Here is a 23,062-nt window from a genome sequence, read left to right as displayed (position 1 = left end):
GCGGTATGGAGGGCTATCCATGCCGGCCCTCACTCGATGTGAGGTACCAGGTTGAGTTAGCGAAGGCCCGCTTAGCGGACCTTCAGGCTCAACTCGCGAAAGTGAATGGCGGAAAGGCGGTGCTTCGCGAGGAAGAACCTCAGGATGTAAAGTATGTCTTGAAGGTTATAGAAGCAAGACGCCAGCAGGTAGAGCTCGAGATCTCTAAGATCAAGGAGAGCAGAAGAGCCAGTCAATCAGCCACGGAGAACTGCTCCGAGTCCCGAGAGATGAGGCCGCCTAAACTGGAAGACAAAGACTTATCCTGCTCAAGCACAGGTGGAGGAAAGAGCAGTCAGGTCGCTATAGGTAATCAGCCGATATGCGCGGACGCCTCTTTGTTGGGAAATGCCGCAGAGAGCGAAAACGAGATTTCTGAAGGAATCACAGCTTCACCACTGCGGGCGGCTAGCAAAGAAAAAGAGCAGCCCAATTCTGATGGTCTAGGACCAGTCGAGACCAAATTGTCCGAAACCAAGCAGGAGAGTGATCTAATTCCTGCAGGCTCTATGACTAAGATTGTGACCTCCGACACGGAGCTAGTAACCGGTGAAAATCTGGCGTTGCTGCAAACACACACTGTGTCGGCCATAGGGCATGAAGTGCCCCGTAGCGTTCCTGGTGACAACAGCTCTACATCCGAGGCAGAGAGCGGAGGTGGGCCCGCTGGGCCGACCGGGCAGAGCGCCGCGCAGTTATCGAACGCACCCGGTGTGTGTCCGGCCAGGTCATTTGAGGACCCGGAAATGAGTGGCGACTTGCCGCAAGGCAAGCTCGGGTCAAGTGGCTGCGAAAGAGCGCAGGTAGCCTCAGAGTTAGACAATGCCACGAAACCGGCAAATGCCTGTCAAGCAGGGAACGGCAACGTCAGTGTTTGCCCGAGCAGGAACGTAGCAAACGGCTCTAAGCGAGGCGAAGTGCCAGGTGACAGGCGCATAGCTTTCAAATTGAAAGTCGCTGCGTGGAGAAGTACGTTCCGTGCTGCAGTATGCCAGATCAAGAGTAGCAAAACCGGGTCAGTGGTACGGTTAGACAGGGCAGGGGCTATGCTCCTTATGCAGCGCGCGGCTCGTACCGGCGCGCCAGAGAGAGCGGGCCCTCAGGTGCGTCGTGGGGTCAAAGATTTGGACTTATCGAGGATCAGGACGTTGTTTTCGATCCGGGAGGGCAGCAATTTTTGAATTCTTGCCCTGCTGTGGCACCAGCCTAATGAGCCGAGTGGCAGTTAGGCGTTGTGTTGAGACGCGTAGTGGCTTGAACGCACACAAGGACGCTCGGTGCGACTAAGGAGGCTCACGTGGCCACTTACGGACGTCGTGCGAGTGCTACTGAACGCTCTAGTTGCGAGTGTCGGTGTGTGTGTCGAGCAGGACGCGGGTGTGCATGCTGGTGAACTGGGTGCAACGCACCAACTTGGACGCTGTGTTACGGCGCACGGCAGGCATGCCACTGTGTGTATTTAAGTGTGCATTTTGCGTGATGTTGTGTTGGTGCCCGTGTGCATTTTGTTGTTTTTGGTTTTGTTGGTGCAACTGGTCGCAGCGCTACAGCTTGGACTTCGGTGAATGCGCTGGTTTTACAGGTGTGAAACGCGCATTTGAATGTGTACGTTTTGTTTATGTTATGTCACCCGAAGGGTAGTTTCGTGTCAGACACCGATCCCTTTTGTTTGTAATTCTAAAAGTGCCATTTGAGCCCTTTGTAGAATCTTGGGAAGGGCGTGTAAGGTATCGGTAGCGTTCGCGGGAGTCATCGGAACGCGGCTGGGGGCGCTCAAAGCGGAGCGTCTCCTTTCTCGGAACGCGGCCGCTTGCGAACGCGCCGGGAAATTCGGGTGTCCCCCCGCCCCGCGGTACCGATTCGCGCACGTGCTGGCACGAATGTGTATTTCTGTTTGTTTTTATTTTGTGGTGGAGAGGGTTCTTCACCTTACGGGAGCTGGAGGGCTGGTCAGGCTCTCCCCAAACCAATCATGTGAACATTGTAACATGATTGGAAGCCACGAAATGTGGGCCGGGCCTTTAGGGCTTTAAAACCGGGCCCCGGAGCTGGAAGCGGGGTCTGCGCTAAGGTGAGATGCAACGCATCTTCGGCAACGCCGAGTAGGGGCCTCCCCTAGTATTAGCCAGATCCACCTTTTTGTTGTTTGGTTTGTCCTTTTTGCCGTTTAATTTGTCTCGAGTGCCTAAACTTCTGTACGCTGTAAATATCTGTACATAAACCTCAGTTATTGCCTTTTTTTATCCCTGCGTGTCAACACATCTTGAGACCGTCTCTGACGGGCACCCCTGGTGCGAAGAGTTTCAGTCTTCCAGTTGGAACAAACCGTCTCTGGCGGGGCACCGCTGGTGCAATAAGGAAGACGAAAGAACCTGTGGAACTTTACTAGCACTTTCAAAGCTGTTTCTCCTTTTTTCCAGGGCAGGAAATACGCATCTACGGCCAAGAAATCATTTGCGTTGCCTCAGAGCGGTAAGATGGAATTTAATAATTTAGTTTTAGAAAAACAACGGCACTTTATTCTGGAATTTGTTTTAGTTCAGTTGAGGAATTCACGTGTTAGACGTCATTTTCCATCAGGATTTTTCCTGCATACTAGCATATAATCAGTAGGTAAACTCAAGTAGTATACATAAAGAGGGAGGATTGATGGAAATAATCAGAAAGCAATTTGAAAACAATTCTCGTCGTTACTTCCAAGGACTGTTTCCAAATAATCAGTACAATTGGTATCATTTCAAATCTCTGGTAACGCTAAAGAAAGAGGAGGAAATAAGTAGCACTCCTGCGCCTTTCATCCTTGCACATTTGATTTTGCTGAATATCTAGACCTTTCGTTAGCAGACCGTAGTTTAAGAGATTCTGTGCGCTCGAGAAGGTGCATGAATTAAGGCATGAGAAATGCGTGATCTTTGCGCGGCGTTTACAAAAGTTTGTTTGTTCAAAAATATAGAATTCGTGTTTAACAGATAAGGCGGTACATGCGCTGAAGAGCTCTAGCGAGCTGTATAAGTGAACAGCTGCCGCAAATAGTACACCACAAGCAACGATGAGGTCCAGCGGCTTCCATGGCAGCAGTACCAACTTGGCTCTATTGGCGCATGGCGACAAAAGACTCGCACCACTCTCTACACACTTCTTTATTCCTACAGATCAATGGTACTCAAATAACTTTTCCCATGGCCCAGTATTCCAGTAGGGATAAGTGACAATAAAATGAAACCCATTTTCAAACATAAAAAAATGCTTTTTGTTTGGAACGGCTGCATTTAGAGAGCTTGGCTTGATCGGTGATAGAGATCCTAATAATTGTAATTACGTAGATGTCTAACTAAAAAAGAACAATATTTTCAAGCCTTCATTGACAGCTAAAAGGGACAAAAATTTGACTTCAGAATTTTGGGATGTACTTTACAGAAATACGCAGAAATCTTCGTGATAAAATTATTCCACCTCTCGCATTGAGTAATAAACCCCCCAATAGAAGCAATGGGGAATCTTTTTGACGGTATCAAGAACTTCGTTATTTGAGTTCCTTGAAAAATGGTTTTGGCTGGAATTGACGGGTGTGTTTATATGTAAACAGATACTGCGATCCCATATTCTCTGAGTTTTGTAGGGTGGTAAAAAAATATTTCAAGAGTACTATACAATGTAAAAGCACAGGTAAACAGGGGCAGGTTGAAGCGAAACAAGGAACAAAATAAAAACGTTCACATGAAAAAAAAATTGGTGGAGATGAAAAGGACATGTGCAAGCTATGAATAGAAAGCTATAATTATACTACGGTCCTTCCAGCAAGTGGCTGTTCTTGAAAAAAATAACATACTTTAAGCGGGTGGAAGCAGATTTAATGAAACTTGCCTTTGCCTAGTAGCATGTACACTTGAGAAGGATAATATTTCAGAGAAGTTCATTTCCTGGCGCGCATTTTTAAAATGAACTTAAGTCAGCAAAAGAAGCGAAAACTGCACAACGTTGGTATATTCGAAAGGGTATCTGGCAAGAAGTCTTAGCCGATATGGTACCGCTGGCAAAGAAAAGGCTTTGACTTACACTGATGTAGTTTAAAATCTTTTACGATCAAGAATAAGCTGAACTCGAACACTCTGTCTGTCAAGAAAAGGCTAAACCATTCCACATTCGGTAGCGTGAAATAACGTAGGCAAATTGCCGAGTTATTAGGTTTAATATGTAATTTACGCTTGTTTAGATTTCCCCAAGACGCAAAAGGAACAACCAGGCGCCCTTAGTCTTACACGTTTCGAAAGCAGCATAGGTATTCCCTGTCCGGCGTCTTCATCCTCTTCGCTACAAGTGGATAGGAAGAGTGTGAAGGGGGCGAGAGAAAGAGAGGTGGCGGGGGAGAGTAGGACGGCTAGCAGGGGGCAGGTATGGCGGGTAGATGTGTGGCCACCCGCTATGTGCGAAGTTGGCGTTAGATGTGTTTTGCTGCAACGATCGCTTCTATGCTATTGCATTAAACGCGCGATCTTTGGTCCGTCCCAGAACAACCAGTGGCATCATTGCTAAGCTGGTCATTTTGAATTTACACCTTAGTGTAATTTTCTCCTACAGTGCGTTAACACTGGAGGTTCCACTCAGCTGCTTGGCCATTGTCGGTGAGATCCCTCTGTTTGCCCAGTGGTTTATGGGGTACCAACTCTAAGTGGCCCAACTGCCAGTTAGGTGGCTCCTTTAAGTGGCAGGTGTGACATCTAATGGTGACTTCCAAACGCAGAGTTGGAGCTCTTCGGGAGCAAGTTCTCTGCTCTTTTCGGAGCAACTGTATTCCAAACGCAGATCTGAGCCACGGATGGCGTCTTCCAATCGTAGATAGGGAGCGGTTGCCGAGCTGAGATCGCTCCGTGGAGCAGTCGGGACTGCTCCGCTGAAATCGGTGGAGTCAAGCGGAAGTTCGCGTTACGTTCTTTGTCAGCGGCGCTAGCGGTGCCCTTCATTTGCGGCGGCTTGTCGCCTGCCCCGCGCCGGCTCCGCGCTCCGTAGCAGACGACCAGCATCTCCCGCCGGTATGGACTCAAAAGCGAATCGCGCACTGGCGCTCGCTCTGCTTGACGACACGAGGCGGAGAGCAGTAGCAGTAGCAGCTGGAGTAATCTTCACCTCTTGTAGCTACGCTCAAAAAGCAGACGACGCGCACGCGAAAAGCGAAAAGAATGACGGGTACTTCCTCAAGCAGTATGCGAGCGCCACCTACATGCTCCGGCCAGAGCAAGTGTACTCCAATCGCAATTTCCGGTCGTGCGCTCTCCGCCGGATTCAGGCGCTCTGTCACAGAGCGTGCAGACCGCTCCGGGCCTGCGATTGGAATACACCATAAGTCAAGTGGCCTCGTGACATGATTTTGGCGCTATGATTGATGGCGGCAAGCGCGTTGTATGCTAAAGACTCAACCATGAAGTGTGAAACTCCTTTTTGTGTGATCGTCTTGAAGACAGTTTTATCAATAACATGAAGGTTATAAACTAGCAATGAAGTTCGGGAGAAAAGCAAAATGTCGCGGGATGGATGCTTTTTGATTTATAAGTTATTTTCAAGAAACGGAACTGAAATATCACCCGTGAAGATTACGGTGTTAAGACAGCATGCAGCATAAAGACCATCTGGTTGACAGAATTAAGTATCTTTTCTTTTCAGTGTCAATCGTAACGCATTTGCATCTTTTTCACATGAAATCCTTAGTGCCACATAGCACTTTTTCTCCTCTTATCGGATTCGGATACGTATATTTTAGTCCCACATCTGCGATACATTTGCCGACTATAGCGTGGCAGGTAAGTTGAAATTCTTACTTTTGAAAGAAACAAAATATAAAACTTACCATTTACTGCTTACGTTTACCTAATAATAGATTTCATTTCTAGGGCTGGCCCGGTCAAATGAGAAATCATCTGCGAAGTTTCAAAGTCGCAAGATGAAATTTTCTACGCTGTATTTTTTAAAGTATTTGCACGTGCTCAGAAACTTTTTTAACATATGTAGAACTTAGGCGGTAGTAGTAGGGGTTTTAAGAGGAATATTTTTGGTGTAGGATCGGCTTGTTATTGCGTGGAATAACAATGCTATAGAATTTCCACTTGCGTTAGAAACATTCGAAAAACATCTTAGAAATTCTCTTCGACGTTCCATTCTGAAAAAGTTACAATGTGGTCACCTTACCCGAAATTTAAGCTCACTCGATACCCAATAAAAATAAAAGTTGAAACATTCCTCCAATTAGCAGACAGCGTCGCTGCATCGTCACTTTTTTCAGCATTTGAATAATGGCATGAAAAATGTTAGTTTCGTATGGTCTAATGAAAAAGAGGAATGACCCCATTCGCACATGAAATATTCTTCAAATATAAAGAAGAGCAACAACAAACTTTTTTCAATAGAATTGCTTTTGTGATCATTGTTTCACAGAAGATGCAGTGAAAGTGCTCATAGCATGTTCACTCTGAAAAGAGCTGATGAGAATGTTGTCGGCCTCACAACGGTGAGGGCTGTCCGCTAGCAAATCAGCCATGTGAGTTTTTGGATATAATGAGATGCCTGCGAAGCTTTAATACTCAGAAAGCATAAAAGCATGGACTGCGAAGAAAACCTGCGAGAACTATTTCAACACCGCGAATAAGCTTAGGAGATTCTACGATATTTTCATATGCCTGACAAAAGTGTAACAAACAAGCACTGAAACAGTTAAAGCAAGCTTCTGTCGACCAGACACTGTTACTCTGCTTTGTAGAATATAGTAAAAGCCATCGCGTATTCGTTTTTACGGTAATGAGAATTTAACGGAAGTATACGGGAATGATATTGTGAGTTGCTCCAGATGTTCCAGCACGAGTAAGCGCCAAAGGAATCGCCAACTTGTGATGGCATGTTTTAAAGCATCGGTAATATAAATACAGCATATAAAATAAGTAACAATTCTCCTCCGCCTGTTTGTATTTCAGTGACGTTGCAATGAATAATAAAGGAGCTCCGATTAACAATAAAGACATTTATTAGTAGATTTCTTTCTCACTTTCTCGCTGAAACATTTTGATTTTTGAATAACAATAGAGTGTCAAGTATTGTCTTTTGACTGTAACAATACTTTTTTTTCTGCGACATTCCCAGTGCAATCCATGCGCTATCCAACACAAGTGCCCACCTGGATGTCAGTGCTTCCCCGAGATCAGTAAGCCCAGCCTGGGAATGTGCCTCGATGCCATCCTCCCGCTACCTCCTGCGTTCACTAGAGCACCTACACAAACCAGGAGGCAGGATGACAAGTGCAAGTTCGTAATATAGTCTATTGCTGCTGAATAAAATAATTTGCAAGGAATTTCCTAGCCATGGCTCATTTTTCTAACTGTTTTGGGAAACACCAGAACCCACGCGCATTAAATCGAAGCACAATAAGCAGCAGGCACATCAAGTCAACCACCATAATCAGCCCGGTCGCGCCTCCTGCAGATCAATGTCCCCACCACTGATCTGCACTGAGGATGTTTTGAGGCAATGGTAAGCAACCTATATCAGGGAGTAGACGCCTACCTATTTCACGCTTGGACTAGTGCAACTCAGAACGCATGTGAAGGTATTGACTTGTTTTTCACGCATTAGTGATTTATGTGGTATAGTGCAATCCTTATCATTTCTATAATGACTTCTTGCACGAACGAAGGAATGAATGTGTAAATGACTCCTTGAAACAAACATTGGTCCAGAACTCTGCGACAAAATTTGCTTTATTAGCTATAAGTGTGCGTGGATTTTTTTTGCTAGCAATTTATGCTCCTGGCTTGTAAAACTCTGAAAGATTGAAAATTATTTGCCTTCTGGATATTTTTCGATCGCTTCGCGGTAATAATCAATGGCCTTGGAAATACCAGATAGTAATACTTTATTTATACTTGACAGAGCGAACTGCGATTTTAAAAACATCTTGCAAGCTCTGATTCTTACAGCGGAAAAAAAATCCTTAACCGAAAATACTGCTTCTCTTCGTGGGGTAAATTGTTCTTTAAGTACCTAATAAAGAGAATAAAAGGAATGTTTTTGAATTTTTTTATCTGCCGTTTTGTTATGCATGTGGCGAACACAGTGGAAGGCTGGATGTGAAGTCTGGACACGCATATTCTGTTGCGTCCCTCAAGAAAATTGTCATTGAAAATTCCATGACTACAGCGCAACAAATGGAACAAGAAGCCGGACTCAGGAAGGGATACAACACAGCGTTGACTTATATCTTAAATCTTTATTAGCTGCCAGCCGGAATAGTACCTAACTGGCGGCCAAAATGAAAAGTACTGGACACAAGTCATGCAGCGGAAACACCAAATTCTAAAATAAAGACTGAAATAAAGCACATGCGTGTCAAAATTCGCATTCGAGGTAGCGTTTTTCTTTTTCTGACTGCGATGCAGATGGTGCGCTTATACATTTTTCTGGGAGCCTTGCTATTTTGTGTAATTCTATAAATTTTCGTGTCAGCTAATCGCGGTTCCTACCTATCACAACGCACTCTTTGTACAATGCGAATGCGAATGCCGACACGTGGGTGCTTTATTTTGAATTTTTTCATCTTTGAATTTATGTGTTTCCGCTGCATGACTTACGTCTATTACTTTCTATTTTTGGCCACCAGTTAGGTACTTATTCCGGCTGGCAGCTAATAAAAATTTCAGTTATGAGTCACCGCTCTGCTGTGTCCCTGCCTGTGTCCTTCTTTCGTCCCGTTCGTTGGGCTGCGGTCATGGAATATCGGAACCAACTCGCCCAGCAACTTACCTTGTCAGATTGCAAATCGCACTCCACAGATATCTAGCATAGCAAGGTTACAAGTTTTCTGCACGACTAGCTGTTAAAATTTTCAATAGCTACGCCACGTTAAATTGGTGTTATGTCTTTTGATAAGGGCATCACGTCATATACAGAGAACGGTGACCGAAATGACTCCAGGGAAAATCACAATAGTGGATTTCAGTTAACTGACGTCATTACAATTTTTGAACATTTCTTAAAAGGAAGAGAGGGGAAGAGAAATATTTGAATGGAGAGGCAGGGACTATAAAAGTTCAAAGAACAAGGGCGATAGTTTGATGGTTCGGCAAAAAAAAAATATCAAGATATACTGCAAATGTTTGATATAATGGGCCGACATCTACCGACCAGCAATAAACTAGCCCTCATATAGTAAGTAATACTGTCCCCCGGTAGGTGTCCGAAATTAAGACTGCTTCTAAACATCGTGAACGAGTCCAGTTCTGTTTCAGCAAAGACAATTAGCCTCGTAAATCTGTGTACACCGCGCGACAGTTACGAATGCTTGCACATCACTTTGACGTTCTATGGCTACCGGAAAGGGCGGTAGCGAGCGCAAGAAGCATTTTAAAGGAGAAGTTGTGCAGCAAAGAGAAAAACTCGTGCAGAATAAACAGCGTGTTTGCGCATATTCTATCGGAACTATCTGGTTCGTACAAAAAAAAAGTTGAAGAATACCCATCGAGTTAAGTGTTGCGTGGGCTTAGTAAATGCATGGTCCAAATCCCAACTCCCAGTACCTCAGCATGCGGAAATAATGCAGTGAGAACTATTAACTAACTTTTAAACTCTTCTCTTCAGGCGCTAAAATTTAATAGAAATCTTCGACATTGCTTTGCCATTTGGGTGTTTAAGAGAATACACATTTTATGCGAGAGTTTTGAAGGTTTTTAGAGAAACTCGCACTACGGAGGAAAACTGCTTTGGCTGAGCAGTTCTCCAGTGTTCAGTCTAAACAAACCATATCCTTTACGGCAGAACCGATGTCACCCCATGCGCCAGAATCCTGTGAGGAATTATGAAGCCCGAACGTATGCCACTCATAATAAACCACATGTTTATTATTAATTATGAATTATTATAGGTTATGAGTTATTGTGAGGTTAATAGTTTGAGTGTATTATGGGAACTCATAATAAACCACAGGTTTATTATGAGTTATGCGACCGTTTCTAAAAAACGTCTAAAGCGTCCTTCATACTGCCACGTATCATTGTAGTGTTTGTTCGTTTGTGCTAAAGGCTGCAGGAAAGGGCTTTGTTATCATTTTTGTTCTTGACGCGAGAAACGACCAGTCTAATCTCGATTGATCGCAGCCATGAAAGGCTGCATCTAGGTTTTTCCAGATTACTGTACATGATCTTGTCCTCCTATCTGGAAGTTTCCTTGCCGGCTTTAAATTGAGCGATGCCGCGAGCAGCGGACATTCGTAGATCGAAGATCGACGAACACGCTTGTTGCTTACGCCGCCACCGAGTGATTCAGTTCTTTTGCGGGCGCAAGTCAGCCCAAATAAAGAGCTTCGTTTGCAATTATTTCTGGTGTCTTCCTGACCGCTGGACTGCCGTCACTACAACGTGACATTTGGTGGAGGTGCGGGGTAGCCTTCCAGGTACCGGACAACTCCTGCAAGTTGTGACGCCCGCCCTTTGAGTTATTCGCCGGAAGACCTGACTCCAGTCTACCACGCAGCCTCTCCAGCCCCCAGCCATGACTTACGCCGCAGCTGTGCGCCGTCCTGCCCATCGACGACGGGACCCAAGCTCCTATGCGCTGGAGCGCCGCCCTCTCGCCCCAACTCGCCCGTCCTACGAGCGTCGTACACGGCCGAGGAAATGCGTCGAGTGGAGAACACCCGACGAGCGCCGCCCACAATGCTTCCACTGCGGAGAAGCTGGTCACATTCTCCGGTACTGCCCATACAGGAGAATGGGCATCCGAGGGTTCCCTTACGACGCCCCACGACCCCGACCAGGCCAGCGACCAGCCGAAATCGACGATTTTTTTGCGTCAGGAAGGATACTCATCGCCGAGCTGCCTATCGCGTTCTCCGTCGCCATCGTCACCGCGCTAAGTATCTCCTAGCCGAGGGTACGCAGTGCGTGGACGCTTCCCCAGCCCCCGAAGGTTAAACTGAATAAAGCAGCCTCTGGAGGTGAGGTTGCTTCTGAGCGCAAGAACTAAGATCCTCCCTATCGAAAAATCTCATATATATGTGTCATATGTGTCTGGTTCATACGAGATTATGGAATATGTGTCATACGTGTGATATGTGTCATATGTGTGATATGTGTCATATGTGTGATATGTGTCATATGTGTCTGGTTTACAATTATTGGGAAAGGAAAGGAAAGGAAAGGGAAGGGCTGGGGTGGAATTATAAGGCAATTAACAATAAAAAAAGCTTCCATTGAAGTTAGTGAACTAAAAGTAAAAAAAAAATTTCGGACGGGGAAAAAAGCCACGGCTGGGTCTGGATTCGAACCACTGACCTTGAGATCTACAGCTCACTACACCAACCACTACACCACGGCTGACACGGAAAACTGTCGCGTTATATTAGGATGACAAGACTTACGCTATGCTTCCCACTACTTTAGAATTCGACGGTTAGGTGCGAGGTCAAATGTATATTTGTAAGGTTTAAGGAGCTGAACTACAGCCGATTGCACTTCCGCTGATATTGTGAATCTTGATGAGCTCTGTGATAAGCACTGAAAGATCTGATATTTGTATGTCTTTTAATTTTCACAGCGCCTGCACCATTCATCGTAGTACTCTCATTGCGCACCTATGGTTTACTACAGTCGGAGCTCTTGCATGAAAATATCTGGCGTTATTCGCTCAACAGCTCAACTAAGCCCAGAAGGCAATATTTGCCTTCTAGCTGAACGTCTGTCCAAGCACATTGGAAACGCCTAACGTCATACTGTTTGGATAGGCGCTGTTTACAACAAGAGGGCACAAGCAGAGAATCAGGGGGAAAAATATTTGAAACAGGCCAGGAGTTTTTTTATACGTTGGTTGGGCACTTGTTAATCGCTTGTTCATCCCTTCTTTTCCCCGTGTTTCAAACAACAAGGCCCACTCTATAAGAGGCACTCATCAGCGGCTATCGGTTTCGCACGAGATTGATGTAAGCTGATACGACGCATATCGGAGCTCTTGTGTACGCACGAGTGTCGCGTGTCAGTTGAGGTATGCCACATATGTAATAAGTGCATACAAGTCACATTTCCGTAGCGCGTGAACTACTATATATGCAGCACATGTGTTCATCTGTGACATTTGTGACGCGTATGAGCTCGTACGTGACACATATGAACTCGTATGAAGCATATGTGCTGATACGAGGCGCATTTGTCGACACATATGGCTCATATGATGTCCATATGAGTCCATACGAGGCACATATGTGGCACATATGAACTCGTATGAAGCCTATATGTGTTCATATGAGGCACATATACTGACACATATAACTCATATGGGCTGCATACGAGTTCATATGAGGCACATATACTGACACATATAACTCGTATGGGCTGCATACGAGTTCATACGAGACACATATACTGACACATAACTCATATGGGCTGCATACGAGTTCATACGAGACACATATCTGACACATATAGCTCGTATGTAACACATATGGAATCATACGAGACACATATGAATTCATATGAGATTTTTCGATAGGGCTCCATCGACGAAAACAGAAGACCATGCCCCCTACGACGACGACGAACCCTACGACACCGACGACCCCTACGACAACGACGACCCCTACGACAACGACGACCCCTACGAAGACGACGACCCCTACGAAGACAACGACCCCTACGAAGACGACGACACCTACGACGACGACGATCCCTACGACGACGACGACTACTACGACGACAAATACGACGACAAAAACTACGACAACACCGACGACGACATGGCCAGACTTGAAGCTTTTACCGCTGCCCTTACACCTTATTAGGAACGCTAAAGGACTCTAAGTTCTCGAAGCATTCTCCGTGTTTAATTTCATTTTAAAGCATCGAGACCATGCTTCTTTGGAAGGGGGGTAATGCCACGTATCATTGTAGTGTTTGTTCGTTCACGCTCAAGGCTGCAGGAAAGGGCTGTTATCATTTTTGCTCGTGACGCGAGAAGCGACCAGTCTAATCTCGATTGATCGTAGCCATGAAAGGCTACATCTAGGTTTCTCCAGATTACTGTAGATGATCTTGTCCTGCTATCTGGAAGTTTCCTTGCCGGCTTTAAATTGAGCGATGCCGCGAGCAGCGGACATTCGTAGATCGACGATTGACGAACACGCTTGTTGCTTACGCCGCCACCGAGTGATTCAGTTCTTTTGCGGGCGCAAGTCAGCCCAAATAAAGAGCTTCGTTTGCAAGTATTTCTGGTGTCTTCCTGAGCGCAGGACTGCCGACACTACAACGTGACAATACTTAGTCGGAGAGACTATATAGTGAACTTGGGACAAATAAATTGAAGCTGCAGCTTGCATTGCCATTTCAAAACTCTTTTTCGGAAGAATTTTTTTCTGACACGTTTCAACAGTCTGAAAATGTCTCGTGCCTTTTTTAAACGCAGCAACTCTATAAAGACTTCTAGGGGCTTACGGCGGCAACGAGAAGTGTGTAGTTGCTAGAGCAAATCCCGGTTTTGAGGCGGTGGCTGATGTCACTTATAGCTCATTCGGAACAACTTTACAAGATAATAGAGATGTGCCGACACGACGCTTGTTCCACAGCATTTAAACTAGCTTTTCCATTTAAAGGAGCTGCATTTCAACGAGTCCTACCAACTAAGCCGATGGAACACTCAGTTCTGTCCGCTCGGAAAACTTTTTCTGAGTGTTTTACATCAAAATATCAATTTCCCCTTGGTCAATATTAAGTTGAATAAAGATTTTCTCGTGCAAGAAAGAGAGCGTTAGAATACTATTCCTGCTAAAACGTTACGTAGTTTCTGATTAGCATATGGACACGCTGCAGGGAAAACATATTTTCGACAAGGATTGTGCAAATTTGCTGTTCCCTGCTTCCTTTTTAGAGCGCAACCTAAAGCCGTATATGCAGGAGCTATTCTGAAAATTTCTCCTACACGCGAAAAGCTTTAATAGAGAGGCCACTAACACCGTGTCCGGAACCGACGCAGCAGCTGTGGCAAGCGAAATGAAGTTTTGAGAATATAATTGCCCTCCAGTGTTCTGGTTGCTCTACGTGTGCTCGCTGTCATATGTGAATGCTTGTCGTGTTGATGAAAAAAAAGACAGCATCGTCAACAGCGTAGCTATGTCCACTGCCCGGACCTCTGCCCGTTGATTTCCAGTTCACCGTCGGCTGTTCCAACTGCAGGCGTAAAACTGCCGCGAAATACTCCGCGACGTATCTATCTCATCTTAATATAATTACCTGCGTTGCAACCCTTGCTTTAAAAAGAAAAAGAATCTATTTATCATCACCAATTTAGAAGCCTAAAAGGACAAAAGCAGGTGATTTGGTGTCACAAATGCCACTCCTTTACTGTGCTGATACATGCCTTTGCAAAATAACCTCAAAAAGGCTAACGCATATCTAGTATGTAGAATTCATCGGGTTTACTGACCACTGGGCGAATCAAAATTGAGCAGTAGTCTTTTCAGAGCCCGGAATGTGCAGTTCTGTACGAGTCCGCTGAACTCTGTACTGCGCAGTATCCAGTCAGACTTTGGGCGGGGATGAAACGGATTTTGTCTGGCTTTGTCAGGTCGAGGCTCATAAGGTAAGTTCTGTCTTCTACGAAAATTCAGGGTCTAAATTGCAATGAATGACCATATTAACAGGAAATCATTGCGAGCGCATGTTACATGGCATTTCATTTGGGTGTATAGGCAGTGTTAAGAACATTTTGAATGTACAGACCACAACTCGACATTCTTGTGTACCGAGCTGCACTGAATTGAGATGTGACATCACGATGGCTGAAACATCAACTTTATATTATGGTGTATAGGTATGCCCTTCCTCCAACCATCGCAATGGGTTCTAACAATGGTTGGTGTGTGGTGTACGAAGAAAACCATAAAGGATTGTGGTGGGAGGTGCAGGAAAGTCTCGGGTACTGCTGTAAATAAGGACTGCAGAATTCTCGTCCAAAAGTGCTACTGGAAGTTCTGATCCCTTGATCTAATAAGTACAAGGGGCGGGGGACATTGAGACAGAAATGTCGTTTCCTGAGTGTTTTCGGCGGTATCCGAATAATATCTAAATGAGGCATCTCACGTGAGGCACTTTGCAAAGCCTTTTTGCAAGTATCGTGTCTTCTAAAAGGTACTGTGCGGCGCAGTGCAGAATATATCACTTTTAGCGACAACTAGCCATTCTCTAGGGGTCTTCTTTCTTGGTCTTCACCTAAGATTATACTTAATAAGAAATGAAGAATATTGCCGCAACCCATTACTGGTGCCGCCTAGTAGTCGCGCTCAGGAGGCTGGCACGCGCTCTTCTTCGCCCGAGAGCTCGCTCTCGAGTCGGTTTTGCCGGCCGCTGGTGCTGGGACGTTGTGGCAAATATAAACCTGCCTACCTGCTTCTGTGACATTTTGGTGGAGCTTGCTGGGTACATCCCATGTCCGAAGCGCTTTTGGGTGCCTCCGAAGCCCCGCTACACACCGTGGACACACCTGTGCACAAGGCCAGCCGCCGCTTGAGAGGCTTAGCCCCCGAGTGTGGTCCCCTGCTTTCCTTACCGCGAACCATGACGCCTACAGAGCCAAGCCAGCCCATTCACCTTCCAGTGAGTGCCCAGCCGCTGTTCTTCCATGCTCCGCGTATGCCCACGCCGTTCCATTGCTACAAATTTGAGGATGTTGAGGACTGGTTGACCAACTACGACCGGGTCGCTGCGTTTAATGCGTGGGACGAGGAGCGAAAGTTGCAGAACATTTATTTTTCACTTGAAGACGCCGCCAAGATGTGGTTCGAAAACCACGAGACTACCATCACCACCTGGCAAGATTGCCGGCAAAAGCTGCTCAGCACATTCGGCAACGACGCAAGAAAAGAGATGGCTGAACTGGCTCTACAGTCCCGAGCGCAGCGGCCCAATGAGAGCGTCCCCATGTTCGTAGAAGAAATGACTCGGCTTTTCAACCGCGCGGATCCGTCCATGTAGGAGGCAAAGAAGGTGCGCCATCTTATGCGTGGCGTTAAAGAACAGATCTTCGTCGGCCTTGTACGTGACCCTCCATGTACTGTGGGTGATTTTAAGAAGAAGGCGACAAGTATGGAGCGTGCCCTACAACAGCGATTCGTACAATTTGATCGTTCTGCGAACATCACTGCTGTAGACTTCCGCTTGCCGATGAACGGCAACAAGAGTGGCGCCTCTCGCGAGCTTGTCCGAAGCATCGTACGTGAAGAACTGCAAAAGCTGCCCTGTCTCGAGCAACACCCGCGTGTTGGAGGCATCTCGGATGTTACACGTGAAGAGCTCCGGCAAGCAGTGCCATCAATGCCATGCGCGCGGCCGGCCTTTGACTAAAACCGGAAAAATGCCACTTTGCATTCCAAGAGCTGAAGTTTCTGGTCATGTCGTCAGCGCTGAGGGTATTAGCCCTGATCCAGAGAAGACGGCTGCCGTAGCTTCTTTCCCGACTCCTACTGATAGAAGTTCGGTTCGACGGTTTTTGGGCCTCTGTGCATATTACAGACGCTTTGTCCATGACTTCTCCCGGATAGCCCAACCACTGACTCGTCTAACAAAGGACGACCAACCTTTCATCTGGGCCGACGAGCCGCAAAGGGCTTTCGAGGAGCTTCGCACACGCCTTCAAACAAAGCCCATACGTGGCCACTTCGACGAGGAGGCGGATACAGCATTGCATACCGACGCCAGTAACGTTGGCCTCGGAGCAGTTCTCGTTCAGTGGCAAGATGGTGCTGAGCGGGTCATTGCTTACGCCAGTCGCACCCTCTCTCGTGCCGGAGCGAATTATTCTACTACCGAAAAGGAGTACCTTGCAATTGTGTGGGCGGTGACAAAATTTCGGCCGTATTTGTATGGTCGGCAGTTTAGAGTGGTCAGTGATCACCACTCTCTCTGCTGGCTAGCAAATCTTAAATATCCTTCTGGCCGGTTAGCCCGCTGGAGCCTCCGCTTGTAGGAGTTCGACGTCACTATTGTGTACAAGTCCGGCAAGAAACACAGTGACGCTGACTGTCTATCCCGAGCCCCTATCCCGTGTTCTTCACTTGAAACAGATGACTCCGTTTTACTCGGCACTCTCACGACGCCTGATCTCGCTCAACAACAGCGAGATGACACCGCACTGCGGGCCCTCATCGATTACCTCGAGGATCATCGCCACCTCGCCTTTTTACGCGTGGCCTGTCGTCGTTCTGCTTGCGAGACGGCGTCCTTTACAAGAAAAACTACGCTTCCACAGGCATTCAGTACCTGCTGGTGGTCCCAACGCCGCTCCGTCCCGACGTTTTGCAGGCATGCCACGACGAGCTTTCTGCCGGCCATCTCGGTTTCTCACGGACCTTGGCTCGCGTACGACAAAAGTACTACTGGCCCAAGCTTGCTGCTATTGTCCAGCGCTATGTTAAGACGTGCCGTGATTGCCAACGTCGGAAGACGCCGCCTGTAAAGCCGGCCAGCCTGCTGCAGCCTATTGGTCCTCCTCGAGTACCCTTTCACCAAGTCGGTATGGACTTGCTCGGGCCGTGTCCTACGTCATCATTGGGCAACCGCTACATTATAGTCGCCTCTAATTACCTCACCCGCTATAGTGAAACCAAAGCCCTTCCCAGCGGCACTTCTACTGATATTGCGAACTTTTTCATCTTTAACCCAGTCCTTCGTCATAGTGCCCCTGCGGTCGTTTTAACTCACAGAGGCACTGAATTTACTTCAGCTCTAACCCAGGAAGTTATGCGGCTCAGTGGCACTTGTCATCGCAGAACAACAGCTTACCATCCTCAGAAGAATGGCCTTACTGAGCGACTCAATATGACCATCGCCGATATGCTTTCAATGTACGTCGACGAAGACCATAAGAACTGGGACCAGGTATGCAACATTTGCGTATAATACCGCAGTCCAGGAAACGACCCGCTTCACACCGTTTCGTTTGGTGTACGGTCGCGAAGCCGTTACCATGCTGGATGCAATGTTACTGCCCGATGTCGCCCTCCCATCAGTTGCCGGCGCTGACCAATTCGTCCAGCACGCTGAGGCCGCCCGTCAGCTAGCTCGAATGAGACTCCGCACGCAGCAGGTTAAAGACGCTCAACGCTATAACCTTCGTCGCAGGGAGGTAATTTACAACCCTGGCGATCAAGTCTGGGTGTGGGTTCCTGTTCGCCAGCGGGGTCGCTCCGAGAAGCTTCTGCGCCGCTACTTCGGCCCGTACGAAGTGCTGCGCAACCTCAGCGACGTCACCTACGAAGTGGTTCCGCAAGGAACTGTTCGTACGTCCCGACGGCAAACACAGTCGGAAGTTGTACACGTTGTCCGGATGAAGCCCTTCCACGCCCGCTAGGTCAAGCCTACGGTTCTGCTTGACCTCGCCACGCAGCATCGGGACGATGCTTTTTTCCACCGGGAGGCGCAATGCCGCAACCCATTACTGTCGCCGCCTAGTAGTCGCGCTCAGGAGGCTGGCACGCGCTCTTCTTCGCCCGAGAGCTCGCTCGCGAGTCGGTTTTGCCGGCCGCTGGTGCTGGGACGTTGTGGTAAATATAAACCTGCCTACCTGCTTCTGTGACAATATTATCCAGTTTTCCGTACTTCCTTTTCAATGCACGGCTCCGTTTATATAAGAAGGGTACAGATCTTAATCATGTGTTCTATTGTCCTGGCAGCTGGGCTAGTAGCTCCAGTCGCAGCTAGTCCTCGGAGTACAGCCGAGGAGCAAGTGGCTTCGTGTTTTCAGGCGTAAGGGTTTTGAAACTGGCAACCTTTTGAAAATTAGCTCTTTAGTGGCGTAAAATCTTTATTTTTTGTACTATTTTGCGCGGCTTTTTTTGTTTCGACCGCTTTTATTGTTTGCTGCTACATAGAAATCTGTGAAGAATGACACCCGCTAGTAACGATAGTAACCTCTGCCCTAGGTCTCACCGATTACTTTGCATTATGCACGCCATTGAAAAGAGCACGTCGCCACAACGTGGGGGCAGCAACCCGTAATAACGAACTTTATTGCGTGAAAAACCTATCATTTTGCATCTCCGGCACCATGACTTAGACCAGAGGAGACCACCACTGCTTGGACGGCAAAGACGGTCGCGCAAAAACAGGCCGCGGAATGTCACTTCGTGGTACATATTGCTGGGAATGCGCCAACGGCTACTTGGGGTTACAATCACAAGGCAATTTACCAATCTCCCTAAAAATAAAAGTATGCAGCCCTTGTATCTTGCCGGTACTCTCCTACGGGGCAGAAACGTGGAGGGTAACGAAAAGGCTTGAACTTAAGGACAACGTAGCGAGGTACGGAAAGAAAATGATAAGTATAACGTTAAGAGACCGGAAGCGGGCGGAATGGGTGAGGGAACCAAAGCGAGTTAATGACATCCTAGTCAATATCAAAAGGAATAAATGGGCTTGGACTGGTCCTTAAAGATAACGGATTGGATTCTAAGAGAAGGCAACCGTAGCAGGGGGCGGCAGAAAGTTAGGTGGGCGGATGAGATTAAGAATATTGCAGGGATGCGTTAGGCGCAGTTGGCAAAGGCGAGGGCTAATTGGAGAGCCATCAGAAAGGCCTTTGCCCTGCTATGGCCGTAGTGTGGCTACTGCTGATGATGACGATGGATATATCCATGGTATGCACAGGAATCAAAATGCAGTGATCAAATATATTTCTGGCAGGGGTGATCACTGAGTAATCAAGGCACCTGTTTTCGTCTAAGGGAAATGCGGCCAGTTTCGAGAGGAATTCTCTTCTAACACTCTCTGTCCTATGCCAGAAGAACATCAGCTGCTTGTACAGGCAGCACAATGCAGGCCTCGTAAAGGCAAGCATTACCGAAAGCTTTACATTACAAAGGTGGTGCATTTCGCCTGGCAGGCTAGTATAGCGCAAGAGTAAAAGCTTCAATGAAAGGCCGCGAGCTATATATATCGGCGCAGCTATATAATTTTCCACAATTTCCTCGGAATAAGGTATCGTCGAAAGCAAACGTCGCACGGCACCTTCACAAAATTTTGGCGTCTATAGAGTGCAGGTCGAGTTTTCGTGATGTTCTAAGTCCTGACTGCATTGCTTCACTCAAGGAGGGAACTGCAAATCTAGAATATTTAAACTTCACAGAAAAATATTGCCTGAAACCGGTTTTCTTATTACTGATGAAGGTTAGAGCTTGAATTTTAGAGTGGCAAACTGAGTGTCCAATCTTACCGACCGAAAAACGAAGGCGCTGTAATCTGTTCGTGAATGATTTGCTTTTCTTTGAAGTACGAACGAATATGAGCACGTGTGTGCAAGTCTTTAAATCATGATCGTCTTGTTTGCGTGCAGAGAGGTGCAGACCAGCTATCACATTCTTTGTGTCTCGACGTTCACCTGTGTGGAGACGATGCATCTGAAAGAGCCCGTAGAAGAAGTTGGCAATGACCAGACACCCACTGGATCTCAGAAAAGCCTCAAAATTGTGGACCTGTCCGCTCAGGGCTATGCATCGAGTCACAAACCGCAGTGGATGTACAGCCTTTCCGTCCTTGATAGCAGCTGGGGATCGTTCTCGAAGGTATCGGACGCGTCTCAGCAGTTCCTCGATGTGGGCTGCGGACCGGGAGACTTCACAAGGGAGGTCCTTTTTCCTCGTTGCCAGCCGTGCCGCAGGATCGTAGGCATCGACTGTTCTGAAGAAATGATCGATTATGCTCAACGTCACTCGGCCGGCGAGAGACTTGAATTCCGCCAGCTGGACATATGTTCGGATGTTTCAGGCTTCTTGGAAGAATTCGGCCACTTTGATCGGATATACTCCTTCTTTTGCCTCAACTGGGTTGTAGGCCTGCCTGCAGCCTTCAGGAATATAGCCAAGCTCTTGACACCAAACGGCGAATGCCTGCTTGTGTCCTGCGCGTCGGTTGAGGGTGGAGACATCTGGAGGGGCCTAGCAAATATGGATCGCTGGGCTAAATATTCCGAGGTAAGTGCAGAATGCTTGTTATGACCACAGCCACGTTTTAAGAAGGGACAGCGGCTAGTAATCTCAGCTTCCGTAATCGCAATGATACTGAGTAACGCAGAGAGCAAAGTTGACCGAGCCGGGAAATGTTTCCAGTGGAAGCTGTATTAGCATTACATAAGCCATTTAAGGGGTACAATAGCAGCCGTAAAGGTTAACGCTTTTGAGGTTGAGGTGCTCACCGAGCAGCGACACAGTTACTGCGCCATTCTGTTTCGCAAAGGAAACCGGTGGCTATTACTCCTTTCCCGTGAACGGGAAAGACAAAGCACGCGGACCCCTTCACAGCAGTCGAGACGCGGCCGCGAATATACGAGGGGACATCTTTCGCAAGTGATGATAATTCCACTAACCATCATTCTTTTTCATGTAACCTGACAGCCTCCCCTGTCCATACGTAAACTTTTGCTCATGACATTTGTATACGCTATTGCACCCAACGAAAAAACAGGTTTTATGCTCGACACGCTATCAGTTTCGTAACCGTTCTTTTTTATTGCCAATGCGAGGTTGTTAGTTATTTTTTACGCTGCCCCCTTTGTGTCTTAGTAGTAGTGCTATCAATTTTCTGACAGACACTGCTGAAGTTCATTCCTGGCACGCAAGACATGAACGACAAAAACGAACTGCTGGAATTCATGGAGCAACTCTTACACGAAGCGGGCCTCCATCCAAGCTTGCTGGAAGTTCCCCATTCAACCTTTCTGCATGGCTGGAGCGAGGACGAGCTGCTGGGTATGCAAGAGGCAGTACATCGCCAGTATTACTGTGTGATATCACACAGAAAATGTGTAACGAGCGCCATTTAAACATTTCTGCAACAATGTACAATGGGCAACTTTGTAAGAAGTTATCCTTCTTACATAGTCCGCATAACGTCTTTGGGAGAGGTGCGAAAAGGGTAGAAAAATAAATGCCTGAGAAATGGGCTTTCAGGAAAAAGGTTTGCAATCACCGTGACTAACGTTAAGAAATGCAACTTCTGTAGAATTAATGGTATTGATGGTAAAAGCACCAGGCTTGATTGAATCTTCCCGAGCGTGTGCGATCCACCTTTTCGCTCCCACTTGTCTGATAAGGTGCCTGACAACTGACCACTTGCCTGATGCAGGCAATAAGGTTCAGTTGTTCACATCAAGTTGTTCATGCAGCACCCCATGAAGAATGCTGTCCTGTGCTACATGACGTCTCATCGTTCTCTCCGAACCTGTCTGACGCTCGTGACCAAAGGACAACGAGAAATTTTGGCGATTCAATCGCTATGGCAGAGCATAAGCACATAGACAATATAGCACATCTGATGCACAGAGGGTGCTATACAGTGCCTTTCTTCATTGAAAATTTGAAACGTTAATCTTAAGCAGTAAAAGGTCATGTTTTCTCTATTATCCTGCGCAGCCGTTTATCTTGGAGCCCTTCCAATCGCCAAGATGGTCAGTCCGGAAGAAAAACCCGAGCTCGTGAGCGCCCTCAGGGACCAGGTCCGGATAGTGCATGGCCCCAACGCTGACAAGGAACGCTACAGAATGTTCGTCATCAAGGCGTCGAGGGCCCGACCATAGATGATTGCTATACTCGGAACATGTAGCCATTCCATTCATTATTAGTAGAGAAATGTAAGAATTTGCTGGAATACAGAAATGTCACGCATACTTGCATGAATGTAACACTCAGCTGAAGAAAAGCATAATCTAAAAGTTGAAAGGTAAGTGAGAGATGCAATGCAGTCCCCCGCCCTCTTCCTCCGTAGCGGCTACTGCGCGATAGCGCGTGGTGTTCTCCGGTTGCCGAAGCGCCGGCTCGGCATCAGCAGATCACGGTGCGTGCATCCAAAGCCGAAACGCAGCGACACGTTGGTAGCGGCGGCAGCGACAGAGGCTGTTGGCTCATACGCATCTTCTGATATTCACAGGAGTCGTCGATCACTGCTGTGCACCTCATTACCTGTCCCACCGGCCGACCGGCTGCTTTGCATCGGTGAAGATGCTGCCATGCGCAATACAG

General features: G+C 47.1%; 1 protein-coding gene across 1 annotated transcript; it reads left to right on the top strand.

Moving 5' to 3' along the window:
* The first annotated feature begins 20,434 nt into the window (after window positions 1–20,434).
* Window positions 20,435–22,620, top strand: LOC149328812 (juvenile hormone acid O-methyltransferase-like). The gene is made up of 3 exons (XM_089559101.1): window positions 20,435–21,019; window positions 21,634–21,793; window positions 22,457–22,620. The coding sequence occupies exons 1-3, from the start codon at window positions 20,441–20,443 to the stop codon at window positions 22,618–22,620; spliced, it is 903 nt and encodes a 300-aa protein (XP_089415227.1). The 5' UTR covers window positions 20,435–20,440.
* Window positions 22,621–23,062: the final 442 nt, after the last annotated feature.

Source organism: Amblyomma mixtum, chromosome 9 (genome assembly GCF_055824585.1).
Source record: "Amblyomma mixtum isolate Tamu chromosome 9, ASM5582458v1, whole genome shotgun sequence".
NCBI classification, from domain to species: domain Eukaryota; kingdom Metazoa; phylum Arthropoda; class Arachnida; order Ixodida; family Ixodidae; genus Amblyomma; species Amblyomma mixtum.
This window is presented reverse-complemented; position numbering and strand designations above follow the sequence as displayed.

Coding starts and splice junctions, on each gene's coding strand:
- LOC149328812 (XM_089559101.1), top strand. CDS start 20,441: ATGCATCTGAAAGAGCCCGTAGAAGAAGTTGGCAATGACCAGACACCC. Junction 21,020..21,633: donor GCTGGGCTAAATATTCCGAG/GTAAGTGCAGAA, acceptor ATTTTCTGACAG/ACACTGCTGAAGTTCATTCC. Junction 21,794..22,456: donor GAGCGAGGACGAGCTGCTGG/GTATGCAAGAGG, acceptor TATCCTGCGCAG/CCGTTTATCTTGGAGCCCTT.